The 21,596-nt window shown below is 34.5% G+C and overlaps 5 protein-coding genes and 1 non-coding gene across 6 annotated transcripts; 2 read left to right on the top strand and 4 right to left on the bottom strand.

Annotated features, from left to right (window-relative positions):
- Positions 1-1,324: 1,324 nt before the first annotated feature.
- Positions 1,325-2,116, top strand: NFU1 (Nfu1p; the record flags this gene model as incomplete). Its single annotated transcript, XM_448850.1, has 1 exon — positions 1,325-2,116. One exon carries the CDS (start codon positions 1,325-1,327, stop codon positions 2,114-2,116), a length of 792 nt encoding a protein of 263 aa, XP_448850.1.
- A 226-nt stretch (positions 2,117-2,342) lies between these two features.
- Positions 2,343-3,017, bottom strand: VPS24 (ESCRT-III subunit protein VPS24; the record flags this gene model as incomplete). Its single annotated transcript, XM_448849.1, has 1 exon — positions 2,343-3,017. The coding sequence occupies one exon, from the start codon at positions 3,015-3,017 to the stop codon at positions 2,343-2,345; it is 675 nt and encodes a 224-aa protein (XP_448849.1).
- A 748-nt stretch (positions 3,018-3,765) lies between these two features.
- GVI51_L01595 (uncharacterized protein) lies at positions 3,766-3,924 on the bottom strand (the record flags this gene model as incomplete). Its single annotated transcript, XM_002999540.1, has 1 exon — positions 3,766-3,924. One exon carries the CDS (start codon positions 3,922-3,924, stop codon positions 3,766-3,768), a length of 159 nt encoding a protein of 52 aa, XP_002999586.1.
- Positions 3,925-6,036: 2,112 nt separating this feature from the next.
- Positions 6,037-6,108, top strand: tE(UUC)5. The gene has a single exon. It is a non-coding gene; the product is annotated as a tRNA-Glu (tRNA).
- Positions 6,109-6,332: 224 nt separating this feature from the next.
- SPC42 (Spc42p) lies at positions 6,333-7,412 on the bottom strand (the record flags this gene model as incomplete). The annotated part of the gene is made up of 1 exon (XM_448848.1): positions 6,333-7,412. One exon carries the CDS (start codon positions 7,410-7,412, stop codon positions 6,333-6,335), a length of 1,080 nt encoding a protein of 359 aa, XP_448848.1.
- Positions 7,413-15,853: 8,441 nt separating this feature from the next.
- On the bottom strand, positions 15,854-17,161 carry PHD1 (Phd1p; the record flags this gene model as incomplete). Its single annotated transcript, XM_448847.1, has 1 exon — positions 15,854-17,161. One exon carries the CDS (start codon positions 17,159-17,161, stop codon positions 15,854-15,856), a length of 1,308 nt encoding a protein of 435 aa, XP_448847.1.
- Positions 17,162-21,596: the final 4,435 nt, after the last annotated feature.

Below are 21,596 nucleotides of genomic sequence, written 5' to 3'. Positions count from 1 at the left end.
GTACCGTATCTCAACTTTCTCTTAGAAGCAAAAATTTCCCTTGTTCTTTCCTCCTCAGCTAATGTCAAAACGAATTATAATTTAACGTATTGTCCAGGTATTACTTTAAAAGGGGACCAGCTTGAAAATGACTTACTTCCTTCTGGTTTATCTTTCCTTTTCAACAAAAACAACTGCAATTATAAAATTGCCACGAAATGCTCTAAAGTAACTATTCTTTGTAAGTCTAAGAGTAAGAATAATCTGGTGCAAAAGTACTATCATTGGTAGAACTGCACAATTTAAAGGAAAAAATCTAACGCAAGATTACATTTTCTAAGATTGTGAAATTCGCCTCGAAATTAAAATATTGAAGCCGGGTAACATTCTAATGAAAGAAAAGGAGTTAGTTAGAGCCATTGCATAGCTATACTGTGGACGAGGTTAAGCTTGTGTAGTTATCATATAAGTAAATTGTTTGCTGGAATCATAAGTTGTCGTCCCATAACTTGATAGACACATTTCGATTTATATTCAATTACTGTTATTAAGATTAATAGAATAAATTTCTTTTCGTATCTTTTTATGGTACAGTGTGACTATGAATTATAGATATTGAAGTAAAATTAACGTTTTGGCCACTCTGTGAATATATCATTCTCGCTCTCAACTGTTGGCCAGTGTAAACACTTCCTATTTGTTACAAGTATAGTTTATTCTATTGCAGTAAGATACAGGAATATTGCTTGAACAAGCTAGAATATGTATACTTACTAAAAGTTGTTAGGAAATGGAGGTTAGAGAATGAGTGCTATCATTTAATTGCTTAGTGAACACTATAATTTCAAGTATAAGTAATCAATCCTATATATATTTTTTCTGGTAGCAGCTACTGAAGATAGCCACTGACTACTCAAGTGAGTCAGTAGTAATATTTTCTAACAAATTCCCATGGAATATATAGTTTTCTCTTAAATATTGTAAAGTCTACTATAAGTCTTCTGTAACTCTACTTTAGAACAAGCTGACTAATGTAATGACAGCAAGCTGGAAGAAATGATGTCTAAACAACACAAAAAACGAGAATAAAAGTAAGGTCTGAGCAGTGAAAGATGAGTACAAATAGACTCTTGAAATTAATAATGACTTTTCTTGTTTGTGTATAAAATTCATTGCAACCTTCCCTATATAAGCGTGTCAACTATTATATGAATATATTTGACCTGCTAGTTCTGCGCAACATCAAATAAAAGGTAAGCAATATTACGTTAGGTTTGAAAACTGCCAATACCAAAGGTGAGCAGTAGAGATATTATACAAACATTAAAGAATCAAACAATTAACTATGATTACGAACAGATTGATGAACAAATGTGTTAGCAGTCCTCTGAGATCAGTTACTTGGAGAAGGTTGATTACCATTCAAACTTTAACTACACCTAACGAAAATGCTTTGAAGTTCCTCAACAAAGACAATGAGCTCTTGCAGACCAGAGGCAGTAAGAGTATCGTCATCAAAAATACAGACCAAAACCTAATAAGTCATTCTGATCTAGCATCCAAGATTTTTGCACAGTGTCCCGGCGTGGAATCTCTTATGATCGGTGATGATTTTCTTACAGTCAACAAGGACAGCCAAGTACCATGGGCTCAAATTCAATCTGATGTGATAGACTTGCTTACTCAACAATTGGCCTCAGGCAAGAATGTTATTTCTGATGAGTTTCACGCCATTAAAGAAGATAATGAAGCTGGATATCAAATAAATGAGATGAAATTTGATTTGACAGAAGAAGATGAAGAAATAAAAGAACTAATAGAGGAACTAATAGAAACTAGAATTAGACCTGCTATTTTAGAAGATGGTGGTGATATAGATTTCAGAGGATGGGACCCCGAATCTGGTACTGTTTATTTGAAACTGCAAGGTGCATGCACTTCCTGTTCATCCAGTGAGGTCACATTGAAGTATGGTATTGAATCTATGTTAAAGCACTACGTGGATGAAGTCAAGGAAGTGATCCAAATGATGGACCCTGAACAAGAGATTGCTTTGAAAGAATTCGACAAGTTAGAAAAGAAATTACAGTCCAAGGACGAAAATGATGGCACAACTGCACCAGCAAGCGCCAGCTAACATCAACATCCAAAAATATTATTGTAGAGTCGAGTGCCTATATGTATTATCATCTATGCAGAGACATCTATGACTAATGCTTAGATTTTGAGAATGCGTAGCTTTAACTCGTATTTATTATCCGCTTATTGTACATAGTTCCCATTTTTAATTATATAGTTAATGCAGTTCTTACTAATCCATGGTTTGGGACTCGTGTGCGAGATTTCGGCGAAATCATATGCAACTAATTCTGAAGCGCCCTCAGACGATCCCTCATATCATTTAGCATTTTATCAGCTTCATCCTCAATCTCTTCTTCGGGCACTTCTTGCTCTTCTTGCTCACTTTTAGGCAATTCAGTAGTTGGCACATTCTCCACCTTGGCGAGTTTCTCAGAAGTGTATTGTTCAACAATCTTATTAACTTCTTCATCAACTTCATCATTGAGTTCATCTGTGTCTCCGATAGACTCCATCGTTTCATCAATCATTTCGCTTATTATCCCTGATTTCATCAACTCTTTCTCTAGCTCGATCATAGTACCTTGAAGTTGTGGTAATCTCACTAGGGAATTAACTTCCATCATCAAACCCGTACTGCTTGCCATCTGATTAGATAACGTTCTCATCCGAAATGCCTCATCAATTTTCATACTTACAGATTCCAACTGCGCTTTAGAGGTATACATTCTGGAATATTGCTTATTTATATGATAAAGTTCTTTGGCATATAAACGTACATTCCTGACATCGTTCTTTTTAGCGGACTTCTTGATCAACGATTGCGTTTTGTTCTGGAGAGCACTCAACTCTCGAAGCGACTTATCTATTTGCCTCGAGTTCTTCCTCAAAAGTGACTTAATATTCCTCTGTTGTTCCTTCACATCTGGTCCCCATATTGCTGTTTTCACGTAGTCCATTCTTCAATATTCTCGTATGATTTATGTTCTAGCTGTGTATATAGTAGCTAATTCAATCGGACTTATTTATACCTAAGTTTTGTTTAGTAGTTTTATTTTTTTTTAACCCGTGTAAGGGGAATTTGTCGAGCTATGGATAGCGAACTTGCTCAGGCGATGCCTATCGGTCATACGCTATATAGAAAAATTATAGTAACTTTTATGACTATATGAAGTTCATGATTCTAAACAGTTCACAATGAAGAAAAGTGAAAATGTTGCGCTTTTTATTGTATAGGTGGGGCTGAATTTTCACTTCTCATAATTTTCAACCATTGAATTACCTACATGGATGTCTCAGCGATAATATTGTAACATCTGTTTGTTTGTATCCTTACATTTAATTGTACCTCTCAAACTACTGACGATTTCAATATATAACAAATCACTGATTTGTGTCAGGGCTTTATGAGCATTTGGTATAGTAAAATATCAGTACATCTAGGGATAGTATCAATCTCAAAACCCAAACGACGTTAAAAACCAAAAACAACTGATAAGAGATAACTAGAAACCTTTAGTTAGATCATCTTCCTAATATTTAAATGATTTTTTTTGATTTTTTTATATTTTTATATTCTTTTCTTATATGTATATAGTTAGTATATAGAGCTAATTCAGCGTGATAAGCAAAAGATACCTAGTACCTTATCAATAATCATGAAAAATAAAGCAAAAATACTAGAAATTATTCATCTTTGAATGCTGTTTAGCACTTGCATGTTTGACACTTGCAAGTTTGGCAGGAGCATTCATTGGAAGCAGAGTTTGTGCAAGCACATGCTGGCTTGGCACAGCAGTTGCAAGTATTTTCACAAGCACAGTTGGAGCAGTGGCAATCGTATTGGCAGTTGACTTGTTCAGGCATTTCGAAGCTATATTAAATATTAGATGTTGTGTATCAGTTGAAGTTTGTAGATATTGTTGATGTGTTGATTCGATATATAGAAGAAAGGATGAATGGGAGAAATGAATTCCAAGTTTCCCAGAAATGGGCAGTTACGGGTGCTTTATATATTAGTATTTTTTCTATTTTATTTTTAGTTTTGGGTATGCGGTTATTGATAAATTCAACGCCAAAGCAAAAAGCAAATATGTATATTACTGATAGGCACTAAGTCAGCCGAATTCATTTCGCTTCCACTAAATTCCGCTGAAATCTAGACACTGCTGATTGCCATTTTTTATTAAGCTGTGGCAGTGGACACCAATGTCTCAAAAAAAGAACAAAAATATTCATCCAAAACCTTTTTTTCTATTTTCGCTGATTCCCTTTAATTCTCAGGGCAATCAATCAGCTAAATCTAGCGTTGCCTTATCTAATGGACTCGGAAGAAGATATCGTATGGATAGGAATGACTTCTCGGATCCGAGTCTAAAGAGTATGGTCATTGGCATCAGGCCATGACGAATGCGATGGACATATGGTAAATCACGGAGTAGCCATGCACCCTGTCAGCTAAAACATATCTTGGATTCTTGGGGTCTAAACGATCCCGGGATGTAAATCAGCTTTAAGAATTCAAATGATGTATAATATTGCTTTATCAGAGTACTAGAGAAAACTTTTTTTGCTGAGCATTTGATATAGATAGAGCTTGCTGTTTCGTATTCAAGAGCAAGTATGGTTGTCAAGTAACGTAGTGTGGTCAATTATAAATGCTTTCGCCGGCCCTTAGATCAGACGATAATTACACAAACTGTTCTGCATGTTTAGTAGACCGGATTGATTTAGTCAAAAAAATATTTCAATGAGCTCATTGTTTGTAGCTTTTACAAAAAACATTTGAAAGGGGTATAGTAATAGTTTCAATAAATTTACCAGTATTATGAATAACTCGAACACACAGTGCAAACATTTATAAACAATCCACTATAATTGTGTTTTGTATCGAACTAAATTTGGCTCAAAAAATACCTTTCTATTTTCACTGATATTATATAGAAACTAACAGAAGTTTCTCGTCTTATCAATACTTCATCATGCGACAAAACTACCAACAATATGCCAAACTACTTTCAGCTTAAAAAATGATCTTTCTGTGAATCGTAATTAATATAAACACATGAGTGAATAAGTTTATTTTCACAACAGGTGTCTAAAAAATTGATCCTCTCTGAGGATGTCTATAAACAATATTACTAAATCAATGAAGTTTCTGAAATTATTTATAGTTCAAAGTTGAGCAGGTGGACATGCCACTGTACCTTATACACCAAGATGAAACACATAAGAGAGAGCCGCCAAACAAAAGAATTGGAAAATATATAATATTGAGGATTTTATAACATCGAGTCATACATTTTTATGAAACGTGAAATGCATTCTCAAAGGGTATATAAAGGGCCTATAGCTTGTTCTACTTTTATTCTTGATTATGTACCATCCAGAATATTGATCTGGTATTCACTGGAGGGCATTTCACTGATAAATAAAGTTGGTTTCTTTTTTTCTCTGGAATTTGATCTAAAAGTGCAGCTAATAAATAACGTATTAGAGAATTGAATTTAAATTTTTCATCAGTGACCTTTGTTAACCAGGAGCAAGACCTATTTCAGTATTACTAGTAATTAATTGGGTAAGGTATTTTTTTTAGTATTATAGTGTTGCATAAGTTTTGGCTGGCTCATTATTTATAAGATAATTATTGAATAGATGTGATAAAAAGAAACATGCAAAATTACACATAAACCGGAATTTCACTCACCATATATCTGCTTAATTTATATTATCCAGCGCATCAATTTTTATTTACTTTGATATACACAGCTAGGTAGATCTTTTATATTTACTACTTGCTATCAGTTCAGTGTAAGTCTATGGATTTAATCCTATTAGCTATAAACATGTACTACTTATTACTCAGAAATACCGTCTTTATAACAAACAACATTTCCCAACGTGATCATATAAACCGTCTAATATAATAATAAGCTTGTATATATTACAATTTATATTTCCTGTCAACGAATCCAGTATTCCGATATAGTGTAACGGCTATCACATCACGCTTTCACCGTGGAGACCGGGGTTCGACTCCCCGTATCGGAGTGATTAGCCAATTTTCCTAATAATTTTTTTATTTTTTTTATCGTGAAAAAATTGAATCATATTACTCTAATGCAGATACCCATCAGTTTCATTCATGAGTGTTCTCACTTAATTCATTTTTATTATTACAAACTGATATCATAACCTATGAACGAGATTTATATACTTTCATGGGTTTGGTATGGGGTACTAACCAAATATGTAGTAGATACCTTCTGTCTATATCATTCAGAATTTCTTCTATTAGGTGGTGTTGGTGTTTCCAGAATATTATCCATTTTTATAGGATTAAACGGTTTAATATTATGCTTTCTCAAGCTATTTTTCCCTGTATAATCTCCATATATATCTGATAAATTTTCGTCATGTTTTTCGTGCTTACTAGTCGAGATAAAATTCCCTTTACTCTTGCCATATCTGTAGGGTGATGCATCAGTCGATAGCTGATCCATCAATTCTATTAGCTCATTTTCTAAAGATAGCTTTCTCAGTTCATTCTCTCTTTTTATTAGTAATTTTTTTTTCACAAGTTCTATTTGGTTCTCAAGACTTTTTAGTTCAGCACTTTCTTGACATAAAATATCCTCTTCAGACGGGTCTCGTATTTTCGGGGAACTCATAATTGGTTTATTGTTTCTCTCTGGAGGTGTAGCAGAACTACAGACAGGTGGTGACATATCATTGGAATTGCTGTTAATTTTTGTAGAATTGTTCTGTTGACTTTTTTCTAATAGTTGAACTAATTGACTAAGCCTGTCGTTCAAATCATTCGTTTGAGGGCTTTTGTCCTGTTTACCTTTACTATTATATCTTAGTTTGGGGATCTGAATATAATCTTCAGCATTCTCAAACGAGTTCTCTAAAATCGAGTCATTTCTATCGTCATTTCTATCTTTATTCAAAGCATTTGACGATCTTTCAGAGCCTCTCAATTCGTCCTCTAGTTTTCTGTTCATCACACTGTATTTTGTCAACTTCGCTCTAAATTGGCCAATGATAATATTGAGCCGTTCAATTTCTTCACGTTGGGTATGTACAGTTGTTTGTAGCTCTTTGTTTTGAGAAATAAGGTCGTTTATCACAGTACGTTGAAGTTTTATCTCTTCAGGTACCAGTTTATCATCGTCTAAATTCGAGTGAAGTCCGTTTTTGTACACAGGTGGGTTAATGCCGCTATACCCATCATTAAAATTCAATCCTGATTTCCTATAAGGTTCAAACTCCGGTACTTTACCTCTAGCTTGGGACGCATAATATCGATCTCCTCTCGAGTTATACCTTTTTGGCGTTGGAGAAATATTCATTCTGCCTCTCAGATACTCTTTTATAATCGTCTAACACTGTATTTTCCTTTCCAAGGTTTTTATGCAATGCAATCAAATTATCTTTGCAAATGGGTAACTCTCTCCAATGTCTTTCTTTTGTACTTGACTGAGACGCAATCCCATGAGGGGTTCCTTTGTATGTGTTATTTTATCTTAGACGCGCCCTGATCTTAAAATACCTTAGACCATCAATTATAACAATTACTCAACTTGATAAACCGAAGTGTACACAAGTATGTTTTGGTGTGCCCTCCGCCAAAAAGAAGTAGGCCATCACTCTTACCACTAATCAGTGGTCTCTCACATCCCACAGATGCTGTTTTCAACTACGCTCCCTACGTGCCTTGTCTTGCACTACTTTTTCCTTCAGAACTGCATTGGTGGTAAACTTTTGTGACACGAAAAAAGAAGAGCGTCGTTCGATTTCACTCAGAAAGAGATTTGGCATTTCAAGACACGTCTTAGGCGAAATAGAATTCATCTCACGTGATCGATACCTCTGAAGGGACTTAGATATGAGCTATTTGCGAATCCTTTTGATTCGGCCATAAACACAGAAATTGTATATAATCGTACTTTTAGTCAGCATAGGTTGTGAAGAGGTATACACTGTCCATGTATCAACTTGCTATGAATGGATAGCTAGACGATGTAAATGCACCAATACTTTACAGTTTATTTCTGTATTGCCTTTGGTTAATCTTTTACCACTACCAATGTTTTTCAGTTAATGTTCACTTACTGTTAAGCAGCAAATATGGTGCTCAGTGGCTATCACATAAAGACATTAAGTATAGGATATAGGTCTTAGCTCACCGTTCACAATGTATCGATACGCTACCTATCTGAATACCCTAAACGCTTTACTAGGAGACTCTTGTGATATTGGATAGCAATGCAACAAGATTAAGAAAAAATTAACAATTGCTAGAAACAGTAATGAGGCATTTACTTGTCAGTATAGAGTAAGTGTTATAGTTACGAGGAAAACACATATGGACTCAAACTCCTCTAACAAAGCATCTTGGAGATGACATTGAGCTATGCTATTATTTACCTCCCAAATTGTTAAAGGCGGCATTGTCTGTGATTTACTACTTTAAAATACTGATCTCCTCAACCGGATCAATAATGTCTTAAAACTGTTTAAGGACCTCTTCTTATATTTGTCTTGTTTGATTCCTGGTTAATATTTGGGACATATTTAGTATCAAAATAAATTAAGCTCTTCAAAGACAAACATGTCCTGATATACACTTTTCCTCGGAGGAATTGCAATTTGTGACATTGTCTCAGGGTCACTTACTCTTATGCAGGTGCTTACCACATCCCGTACTTGTACTTGTCCCTCTTTTGAGAATGTTGTTCTATGTCCTTTTGAGATACACATTTTCAAGTAACATAATCAAAGTATCCCTACGGAAGTTTCATTGCACAGCAAGGGAATTGCTAAAGAAAATCTGAAGCATGAGCAAAAACTGATTTGTACTATAAGGACGGCAATTTTCTGAAGTTTCTCCGTCTACGCGATTATTGAGTGTTAAGTTGTAGGAATCTCAGTTTGTTTTTTCCGATGCACAGAAATACTTATGTGTCTCTTTGATTTTGTCTTTTTCTCTTCAATACTCAAATTAGAGATAGATACATAGATATAGAACACAAACAGAGAGAGACATGCTATGCAACAGGGACCCCTAATAAAATACAGATCAAAACAATGCAAAAGGGGATGAAAAAAAACGGGAATAAACCAGCGTTGATGCTATCTGTTGTTCCGGCAATTTCTCATTGTCTTTTTTTCTTGGTAAGTAAAGCAGTTATGCTTTTCATCTTTAGGTGTAGTTAAGAGTTTTAAGAAAAAAAGAGAGCATTGGGTCATCTTATTAAACTGAACAGACCTTGTACCAATTTCTTGTTTGATGGTCAGCGAAATAGACGGCAACGCAAAATCAACACTAATTAAGAATATGGGAGTGAGTGAATTTTGAACCTTTGCTTGATTTACAGAAAGGACTTTAAACGAGCTTAATACTAAAAAGAAGAATTTTAAGTTGATTAACTATGATGTAATAAATAATAGTACACTTCTTAGTCTTGTTCTCTTTGCAATAAAGATAACTTCAAGTATACACAAATTGACTGATCTTGTCAAATCAATTCAAACAGAACGCTTTTTATTTAGAAAACTGCTGGCAAGTTCTTACACGCTACAAGTTACTATTACGATATTTACAACATAATAGCAAAACTTACAATATGGAAGTACCACAGTTTGAAATAAGTTCTCATAAACAAAAAAAAAGGGGATGTGTATAACATGTAGTAATCGCTTTTAATGTGTACTTAGCCGAAGTCTCGTAGAATTTTCATCCAAAAATGGGAGTAATTTGGAGATATGTGCAATATCTTCACACTAACAGTAGATAGAGACCAAGGACCCGCTATTGTGCTTCATTCAGATGATATCTTCTTGTCTGTTTAATTAGCCAATGAAACGTATCCAACTTAATTTTCACCCACAGAAGAGGACCCTCTTCTCATCAAATGAGAGTAAGATAAAAGTGTCTCTAAGAGGTTCGCTGGTAATACAAAAATGATACAGCCAACCAAGCATTTTTACAGATACACACTAACAGTGAGATATAGTAGTTTATTAAACCCCTTTCAATTAGCTTGGTGCAACATTGAGGATAGAACAACGATCTTGATAAACAAGTAAATGTTACCATGTGTCATCAACGAGATTTCCCGATTTGGATTCGACCTGTGGTGAGAAAAGCTGAAAAAGGAGTCAAAAAAAATGCTAATAAGAGAAATAATAAGACATAGAGTACAATAAGTTCTAGCACACAAACTCAATCAAAGGTGCTAAATAATTCTTTGCTACTTGACTGTTTACTAGACAAATTCTTAGATCCCGTAATTGCCTTGCCTACAGATTAGAAAACGTGTACCCTATCATTTAACAACAATGTACGTTCCGTGGGTATAACAAAAGTTACGAAATTCTGATATAAGCAACTCTATGATAGTAAGAAAATAGCGTACTGGTCAATTGAAGGTTACTATAATTAGGCTCTTTAACAGTATACAATGTAATCTCTACTGTAGTTCCTGCACATTTAGTACTCAAGTATAGTTAAGCAGTAAGGATTGAAAGCAAGAGGAAGAAAGACTTTTATGTCTTTTTTTCTTTCTTTTGCTAAGTTGAAGAATGCGCGCAATATTTTCACAGTAATTCACAACTTATTAGAAAAGCAGAACAAAAATCACAATTAGGAGCGAAATGATGGTAAGGACATTGCGGAAAAATTATGCAAAACGGAAACTCATTGGGATACGCAGTGTATTTCCAATAAGATTAATCATCCAGACTAAATGTCTTCATTTTTTTTTGGTAAGCTATGTCTATTGACTGTTAAGTCGGAAAAATACTGCTCCGTGACATTTATTTGAAGTATATTTTACGCAAGAAGTCCTTAACAACTAGCACGCAAGACCAAATTGCTAAGAAACAAGGAAACAAATCTACAAAGAAAATGCGCACAATACCGTCTTGATTATGTCATGGTGCTGGGGAGGATATATACCGAAGATAATGCTGTAGTATATTCTCTGCAAACCATCCTTTGCTTACTTACCCTCTTCGCAATGCCTTCATTAATCAACTAAAATGCTCACAAGCAGAGAAACACTCCTCCACAAATTAGATTAGTAAATTGGATATACTCTATTGTAATGGTGACGTCAATACCTAATTAATAAGCGGATTAATATTGCCATTGTTTGTTTGGCCCTGTAAGGGTTTTGTTATGCTTCCCAGAATAGTCACCTAGAAAACAACCGTCGAGCTTTCTATTGATAGCTGGCATAACCATTCCTAAGACAGTGTCAAAAGTAGAAGTTATGATATTTAGTTATGGCAAGACGACAGTTATAGTAAAAAGCAGTAACGTCTATTGCTGCTGGCTTTTCTTGAAAACTACAATTTGATAAAGTTGTTTAATACCTTGACCACTTTGGACACTTGGGACATTATTTCAACTTAGATTATGCTAGATTTATATTTTCTCTATGCGTAGTCTGAATCTCACGTTCGTTTACGCTTCGAGGATAATAGATTAATTTGGTATACTACTTCAAATAGTAGAACATTTCAGTCAGTTGAAAAAATTGTAAAGGCAATATTATATTCTATTTGCATATAGATTTTCACTTTATATATCATTAAGTGCCGCTAAACATTTGTCACTGAATAAAAGCGTATGAGATTGAAACAACGTCATAAAGAAAGTACTTTTCCTATGGTATAACCAACTTCACATCCAAATCTTTGATTTTGTAAGAGTAATTAACTGGATGGATACAAACTACTAAGCTATGATTTGTTTCTCATCTCTTAGTTCGTTGAGAATTCCTTAGTTTGCAGGCGATAAGAGTAATCTACACAAATAATATGATTTTTTTTAGAGGTCGTTTTAGATTTGTTTCTAAAGAGTAGATTCTCCAACTTAGTAAAAGATTTAGTAACGATTGAATATGATTAAAATATCATACTTAGCGGTTACATATATATTCCAGTCAGGAAGAAATGAGCTATTCTAAAGTGAGTTATAGTCATACAAGCAGGTAAATTGGCTGTTATAGCGACTTTAACAATGGAGCAATCTTAATTTTATCCTTTCTCAACTAGCGCGTTCTTCTGATCGTACTACTTCTTAAATTTCTAAATGCTAAAAAAAGCATCATATTGCTATCGTCTGAAAACCCTAATTTCAATTTTTCTTTATAAGAGCATGTTTATCGTTAATAGAATGCCGTTCAAATGCCTCCTGCATATTTAATATACAATAACTTTGTATCTTATTTTAAGGTCAATTCCCAGCATAATCTCAGAAATCAACACAAAAGCCAGTTCAGCCATAACATGATAATATAGAAACTTACCGCGCCGCTGGTTATATTAAGGATGTACAAATCAATTCCAGATTTCTATATCTTCTATTTTTTAGCCAGAACACATCTTGACAGAAGAAGAAAAGTCAGGTACATTATTTTCTAATAGTTAATGTTAACGCATAAAGTAACTTTTGAATAGCTCTTGCATGGATAACACATTGATTTGCTATAGAGAATTATTTTGATAAAGCACAATGAAACACATCACAACGGATTCTTCAAGAACATTCAAATTTGCCTTGATGATTTGAGCTTTTCCAAACAGAATAAAATAGAATCATTACTGTTGTAATAAAAGCCAATTTTTACTAATATTACTGTTGTTGTTAATATTATTAATGCATTATTCCTGTCTATTTGCAAATCTATCGTCCAGAGTACCAGTAAAATTAAAACGGTCTCATTTTAACTGGTGGGCTTTTATATTGCCATCCATCACAGAACAAAATATATTGGCAATATCATAGTGATTATTTTATTGCAGCTATCGACCCATCTTCTCATAGGATGTGACGCTAAGCATGTAATAGTGATTAGACCTGTTAGACTATCAAAAATTGTCAGATGTATCCCACAGAAATGAAAAATTTTTTATAATTAACCTAAAGAAATTTGAAGGTATATGTTTATATACTTCAAATGTATGGGTAACAATTGAAGGAGCTAAGCCAGAGAAAATGGTCAGATTTCAAAAAATTTGTATATGAATGAAACTTTTTTTTATCAGCTATAATTGTAATTAAAATTCATCTGTGTGTCCTATTGACAATTTTCAGACCCTCTTTTCAGAGTAGTAAAGAGCTGTGTGAACTTCAAAAGCCTATAACCTATATGATAACTGGTTAAGAGAATTGTCAAGTAATGAGTTTTTTAATATTTTAGAAGTATATAATCTTCTTTGAATCTACAGTTTCTATTTGACAAGGTTGAAAATAATAATTCCGGTAACAGTTTATTACAATTAGGGAAATTTGAGGAACGCTAGGCCTTACCACTGATACCGTTAGAACGATATTGTGGGCTTTTTCACTCACATTTTTCTGAGCATATTGCCATTGCTCGGGACGAACGGTATTTTTATCTCAAAATGAACCGCAGAGTGATGAATACTAGGCAAGGTACTGGAAAGCGAGTTATAGACTTGGGTTTTTATGGTAGATTGGATGGTCAATCTATGAAAATGTACCAAATGCCTTTTCATATAGTATTGATTAATATATTCTAGTTATGTTTTCAATTGTGTTGGACATATTAACTTATCCCCTCCGAAGTGAATGACATTGGTATTCCGTTTTATCACAATTACAAATATATTATCCAATTTTTACTTGATAAATTTGCCCTACGTTCTCCCGTTACTCTGATATCGAAATAAACTATACACCACTTATGGAGAAATATAGAGAGACAAGATAAAAGTTTATCGTTGATACTGATTTTTTAGTGCGTGTATCTCTAAAGTCCCTACATAATCGGATATCACTAGGATATTTTTCTTTTTATACGTTCTCTCCTGGCCCCCTGTTATCCGGGTTTTCGGGATATTTCCCGCTCGTATGCGATGTTAGTGCACGATCCTCTCGTTAGAGAATTGCAAACCCTGTTTTTTGCTGAACTATCAAACACTCGGTGCATCTCAGCTTGTGTTGGTGTTTTTGCTTTTTTTTTGTTGGAACTTTGTTGTGAAAACGGTGCACAAGCCTATTAGTGACAATCATTGCCTACGTTGCTATAAAGCAAAATATGCAATCGATCCAAATGATCGACACTTGCGTGTCTATGCAAGTCTCCTTATGGGGATTAACATTCATGTTCTTCTTCTTGTTCTGAGGCTCATTCTTCCCATACTGTTGTTTTTCTCTACTTTTTTCTTCCAGCTGCTACTGACATCATGTTTTTCCAGTACTCACAATATGCCGTATCCTATATCATTCAATTACAATATTTTTTCCGGTGTAGCTATATTCTTTTATTATAGTTTTCTGCGTGGGCTTTTAGTATGGCATGCAGAGAAAAATCGCGGACTCAAGCTGATATTTGTTTTTCCGATATCGTTCTCCCTTTGTCTTTACGCGTTTTTACTTGAATTTAGCATTTTTCATTAACTTCTTCTTTCAGTTCAGCTTTTTTTGGTGTACATTCCTACAAATTATCAATGGCACCTCTGCAGCTCTTTTTCTTAAAGAGATTCCCATCTTTGCGTAAACCTGGAAACTGCGCTTTATCCTTTTTTTTTACCATTTATGACTTCACATTATCCTTTGAAGTTAACAAAATATGAAGCAAATATAGACCGAAAAGCAATGTGCAACGGAAAGTAAAGCTTCTTATCCGCGGTGCTATGTTTTGTACGCACCTTCCTACGTGGAGTGTAACGTTGTAGCTCAAAGATTTGCAATACCGACCGCTCAATCTCAATACATCCAGTTTTCGGGTTTATATGGTAATACGTTAGAGAAATTTTGCCGATAGGACATGGAATCTAAAGAATAAGAAAAAAGGTAAAAATAACTCCCAACAATTTGAACTATCCTCTTTTTTTATGTTGAGAATAGGGCATGAGAGTTCAAGATCGTGTTGCCTACATGTAGTGGCCGCTATACAATTGCCGAGTAAGAATATACCAAGTGTATTAATTTTTTAGTGAGCAAGCAGTTATATAGATTACAGCTTAGATATGAGAACATCGGGAATAATTGTCGCTTTCCCCTTTTTACAGATTTCGTTCTTATGACAGTTGTTGTACACATTCAACACAAAAAAAATGCAAAGCTTTTTTCACACTATCTTTTTTTTACCTTGCGTAATATCTGCACCCCTGCAGCCAAGTTTTGTATTGTTTTGCATTCTATCAAAAAAGATGGAAGTGTGTACTGCCTTTCCACATGTATTCAAGTAGTTCCACTTAGTTTGTCTGCCCATCGCGTTCCTCTCCCTCAACCCTACTTGACATTTCAAAGAAAAAACATTAAAATATGAGCTAGAATTTTATTATGTCATCCATATTTTGGCTGCAAAAAAAAATAAAAAGACAACAAAAGAAAAATAAAAACATATCCAGATCAAGATACAAAACTAAAAAAGAAAGCAAACAAACGAACTGTTGGGTAGTTTTATAACGTAATAATCTATAGGTAGCCTGGATTGTTCTTCTGAATGACGTTATGGTCTTGATACCATAAGTTTGCCCATTAGAGCATGACCAATATGAAATCTATTCTAATATAGACTGCGCGCCATGCCTTAAGATATACTAATGCATTTATAGATTCATATAATTGTATAGTATGATGTGGAATAATATATATTCTCTGTCTATCTATTGGTTATAATTCAAAGCATAGGTAAGATGGAAATTAAAAAAAAAACTTCTTGTATTATTAGTGCCTTTCCTGTATAAGATGACAGAATTGATATAGAGATTATACTAATAGAATCTAAAAATGGCCTGAATTCGTTATTTACGTGGAGGAGTTAATAAGAGAGGAAATCTTTGTTACATCTGATTTTGAAGCTCTTCTAGAATCCCAGCTAGAATCGTTATCTTCAGACTTGATTAATGGAGGTGTTGATGATGATGATTTCAGTATTGGTCTTTCTTCATCTTCTCTTTTAATGATAGTTGGAAGTCTAACATATTGATGAGATGTAGAAGTTGGCGAGTGTTGCTGTTCCTCGATTTTCGGTATCATTCTAACATGAGAAGTTGGAGAGTGGTACCCATCATGTACAGAAGAAGATTGTGTAGCATTACTTATTACGTGATTGCTTGCCGGAAGTTGATAAATCTTGGATGTTACAGTTGTATTATCTTGCATAGGAATGACTAGACTAGATGGTTTTAATGAGGTTTTTAGGACGCTTGTGATATCTCTCACGAAAAGAGGATACAATAGGTCGACTATTTTTTCTCTCTTGGCAATGAATAGTGCCCTCTCGAAGGGAATCCAGACACCTTTTAAATGCATAGAGCCTATCTTTACCACCTTTCTATACTTTTCACTTCTAAGTATACCGTCTCTTTTACCTCTGGTCATCTTAGTAACATTAAGTAGCTTAGTTCCGTTAATCATGTCATTGTCCGCTCTACGAACCACCGACACGCCATTAGCCTCTACTTGATAGCAAAGTGTGTTCTCATCTTCCCATATAGTAGTTATTATTCTTGGACCCTTACCATCTCCAGCGACTGCAGATGAAAGTACCCGCAGAGAATGATGTTGTTGGGAGTCTGGGATAGCAGCGATGGTTAAATGTGTTGGTTGTTGATGTCCCACTATGGATGATCTTATCTCCGATGCAGAGTTATGTCTTGATCCGCTGCCTATCTGGCCAGCCGGTATTATTGTAGGATAGGTTGGAGAAGAGCGATATGGGTAAACGTGGTGTGCTTGATTTAGAGCATTAATTGAGGTGGAGGTTGTATATTGAGGTGTAGTTGATACTAAGCCAGACCCTTGGGTAATAACTGTGCTCCCATTCCCCACAGCCGCATTACCACTAGCACTGCTTTGGCTCATTCTACTGGCAGTAACTGGTGTGCTTGACCCCTGTTGATATACAGCGGAAACATATCCGCTACCTGATGTACTATAATATATTGGTTGGTGCTGTGGAATACTAGTTTGGACATGCTGTATATGTTGTGGTTGCGGTTGTTGGTAAGGGTTGTACCTGTATACCACATGTTGTTGCGCGTTTGGAGGATATGACATTTGATAATATGTGTTGGCAGTAGCTGTATTGATGTATTGAGCAGATGATGTCATTACAAAATTGACAAATGCAAAATATAATACTTCTGGAGCTAGTTTAAAGTAAAATGAAAATCGTTTGTGATGAAATTGATCTTCTACTTCTGTGCTTCCAAAAAAATATGGCTATAATACTGTATGATAATAGAACAAACTTTCCCTCGGTCACAATAATAAAAATGAACTGAACTGGAAAAACTAATTGTAGCCTTGAAAGGAAATGTGATTAATTAATGGAATAGTTATGATAGTTAACAAAAATAAAATGCTAGAATGTTGTCTTTTTGTTTCTATTTTGGTAGAGCGAGGTAGTTAGAATATGCAGTAAATGATTTGAATGAATATAGGTCAAAAGTAAAATACACTTGAAAATGAAACCAGCTATTTTATGATACAGTTGGTGTATTAACTGTTTCGAATTTTTGAATAATTGAAAATTCGCAAACACCGATGATGTTTTTTTTTATGTTGCAAACAAAAGGTAATTTGGTGTAAGCCTAAATTTTTTTTTTTTTAGTAACTGTATCAGATAAAAACGCTTGAAACAATATATTATTGTTTCGAGGTTGTTTTAGTAGTGAAATATTCCTTCCTTTTTAGTATTTTTATTTTTCTTTGTCTAAAGAAAAAAATAAATATCTGAAGGATGTATGTTAATCTGTGTAGATAACTTTAGAGTTGTAATGTGTTTAATAATTTGTTGTATTTGTGACGGATATCCCACAAAAAAAAATTGATATTATCAGCACTAACAGCGGTTTTTCAAAATGGATGAGAGGGGAAAAGAAAATTAGTGTTTCTTTTGTTCTTCAATAGTTTCGAATACAATTAATATACTCTATTGTAACTTTGTCCTGTAACCACAAAAATAATTTTTGAACTTTAGAATTGTAAATTTCAAGTATCGTCAAAGTGAAACTATAAGTTAAGAGTCAGTTTATCCTCTAAGATAAATATCGGAAAGGGAAAAGGATAAAATCATGGTTATTTTGAATCATTTATATACATAGATTACTCAAATAAAGATTACAACAAAAAAAAATTGAAATGCGGTACCTTTTCTGTTACGTTTTCATATTCCAATTTGTTTTCTTTCATTCATTAAAATTACTACTACAACTTGTTTTCGCTTCTTACATATTATTGAGAAATTGCACAGCAAATTCCCACAACCTGATTTTCCTCTTACTATTCAAGTTGTGTAGTACAGATACATTTACGTATTCTTCTCCTTTAGAATATGGGGTTTTTCCTATTCCTATTCCTATTCCTGTTCGTATTCCTTTCCCTTTTCCTTTTTCCTTTTCCTTTTCCATTTCGCTTTCTGTTTCTCTAGCTTTTTGATTTCTATAAACACAATTATTAATTTTAAATTCTCTTCTCTTTTTGTGTTCCCTCTTGCTCTCTCTCTTTCTCTTGCTCTCTCTCTCTTGTGTTCTTCAGTACAAAAACAAATTATTTGTGCAAAAAGAAAATGCACAAACTAAAGAACATAACAATCACATAATTTATTACATCTTTCTGCCTTTCCTCCCCCCTCCCCTCCCTACTTCTTGTGTTCTACTGTCTTTTGCTCCTTTTTTGTCTCCATCCGTACGCATTGGTCTGTTGCCAGTAGGAGAGAAAAAAGGTGTGCAACAGTTTGCCTTTTTCCCTTTCTTAGCCTTCTCTTGCAAAGTTCTGTGGTTTGGTGAAATTAACGGGCATAACTTTCCTTTTCTTCGCTTTCTGTCCTTCTCATTCTCTAGCTTGATTTTGTCCAGTTCTTAGTTTGTGTCCTTTGTTGTCTAAAATTTAACTTTGCTGACATTTTTAGTTTTTTTGTCAAAGTGTGTTTCCTTTTTTTTTTGGGTTTTTTTGGGCTTTTGGGCTTTTGCATCTTCTTGGGAGCTACGAAGATTTACTCGTTTGAATGAAATACAAAATGTACCTTAAGTTTCTATTAGGACATTTCTTATGTGAACCGTGTGAGTGCTGTCAGGCAGTTCATCCTGGGCATGCTCAGTGCTAACACGTTATGATTTCAGTTGGTTAGGAGGATGGACATCAGAGGCAAAGGCATGCACACAATGCAGACTAAGGAGAGCAGAGACGCACAAGATGAATGACAGATACTGCTGTACAAAGGATGAGAATTCTATCCATCAGATGGAGTTGGTGCTGGGCTTTTCATGGCTCAAATAGGAGACGTAGGGAAGTTAGTAACATTTTATTAATTTCTTTCCTTACGCTACTAGGCGTGGTGTACTTGCTAGTTCCACATGGAGGGATGTACTCATTTTGGTATTGGGCTGAATTGCTTCTCATGTTCCCGCACGCATTTTCTTTTCCAGTTGTTTCCTAGGTTTTTCTCTCTCTCCCTAAACATGTCAATTTCTATTAGGACATATAGTTCTTGCTAGCTATTTTTCAAGGGCTACGCATGCTGTTTGTTGTTTGGCTAACTGTGCATCAAAGCAGAACAGACATGAACATCACATACCAGAAAATCTTATTAATAGGGACAAAATCTGAAGAGATTTGTGAAAAAACGTTAAATTTTTATCTCCACGCACAGTTTCTCGTACTTACCTTTACATTGTTCCTCGATTTTAGTTCTTAGTAAAATTGTCTCCTTAATGTGTTGTGATGGTAATAGGCTTGTGTCGGGAATCGGGATTTTCTCTTTTTTTATGTCTTTGGACATTTTGTTTGTACTAGTCTCTGGTTCGTTTATCTATCATTGTTGTTCTGTTCGGTTTCATTATGCTGGCGATTGAACAAATCGCATAAATGATATGCACTTTGGATACCAATCATCATATCAAAATAGCTTTATTTTCGAGAGCAAGAAGATAAGTTTACTTCCCTATGCCCACTGCATTGCTTTAATACTTATCTCTAAAAAGATTTTGAATCTCGTTAAGAAGCAAAATGAACTAAAGGATAACAGAAGGTGCATTAGGAAACGTTAGATGCTACAGCACATTCTGTCATAACTCAAGAGCACAAGCTGTCGCTGATGCTTTAACACAGTACATTGCAATCGTAAATTCTATACCGCCTTCTTTTCTTATTCTTCAGAACCAGAATCTGGAAGAAGAGGGGAGGTCTGAAAGAATCCAGTGCTAATGAAAAAAGGTTTACATTTTTATCTCTTTCATTTTCATTTACTTGTGATCATGAAGTTCAATTAGCTATAACTCGAGTAGAATTTAGGCCTTATCGAATAGAAATAAATGCATGAAGATGCTACGTTTTTGTTTTTTTCAATGCTATCAAATGAAAACACAATAATGGATAATGAAAAAAGTATACATCAGGTTATTTTAGTTCCTTATCCATTATGCACTCACACACGCACAAAGCACAACAACTGTATACAATTAACATTTTGCATGTTCTCCTTTTGCTTTTTCGTTTCGTTTTACAAATTGTAGTAGACACATCAGAAATGTAAAACACAATCTGAAGTGTTGATATGGAGATTGCATCCTCACAGCTTAATAGTATGTACGGAATTTTTGTTTTTCTTTTGAGTAGCAAGTAGCTATTTGAATATACGTACCGTCTGTTTATTGTTGCTGGACCCTTTAATTGTCCCTACATGTCAATGAACAACAACTCCTCTTTACTTCATGTCATTTGCTAATAAATATCTACTTAAACTGGTAATACAGCAAAAAGGAAGAGTAGTGCGTCAATACATTTCTGTCAATGGACAAATTTTGTTTGGTTTTTTCTCCACGGTGATCATATTTCAAGCTACTAGTAATTGTCCATTTCAATTGCATAGTATATGTAGAGGACAGGATGTATGTTATACCATTCAGAAATCCTTCATATGCTTGTCAGAATTGTATGTAGAATAAGCATATTGCAAAAACAAGGCATATTGGATATATGTAGTTTTTGTCCATCAATTTGTTTTCTTCATTTTTTATTACTCAGTTTTTCCGAAATACAGGATTACATATTTTATAACACCGATGGCTCAGAAATCAGAGATCGCATCACTTTTCTTTTTTTCTCCTTTCTCACTTTCGTTGCAGTGTTCGGGTTTCAGTACACATTTCACAATTTTCACCGCTCCTTACCCCTCTCTTATTCCTTCGGCATTCTACAGCATGAAGTAATGATGCCTGTGGAGCTCAGAAAATTTCTGGCAGCTGCAGGGATTTGCTTACTTCCTTCTCGTCAGGGTTTTATCCTCTCGGGAATAGCAAAATATTGGAGATAACAAAAAAAAAGCTGTGCAGGTTCTTTCTTCAAGAGGCAATACAATTATACTGTAAAAAGCAGGGCAAATCTACTTAAAAATTAAGGCCGGTGTGGTGAAGCTACTCTCTTCGGTAGAATTTGTCATTTGTAAGGTCACTAAAAGGCTAAGAATTGTGTTCAACTTACTATTGTGCCGGAAAAACTTTGCGCTTGTTAGCAATTAATTGGTAGCTCTATAACCCGTCGATGA

Source organism: Nakaseomyces glabratus, chromosome L, assembly GCF_010111755.1.
Source record: "Nakaseomyces glabratus chromosome L, complete sequence".
NCBI classification, from domain to species: Eukaryota; Fungi; Ascomycota; class Saccharomycetes; order Saccharomycetales; family Saccharomycetaceae; genus Nakaseomyces; species Nakaseomyces glabratus.
Note: the sequence above shows the minus strand (reverse complement) of the source record. Positions and strands in the feature narration are given on the sequence as shown.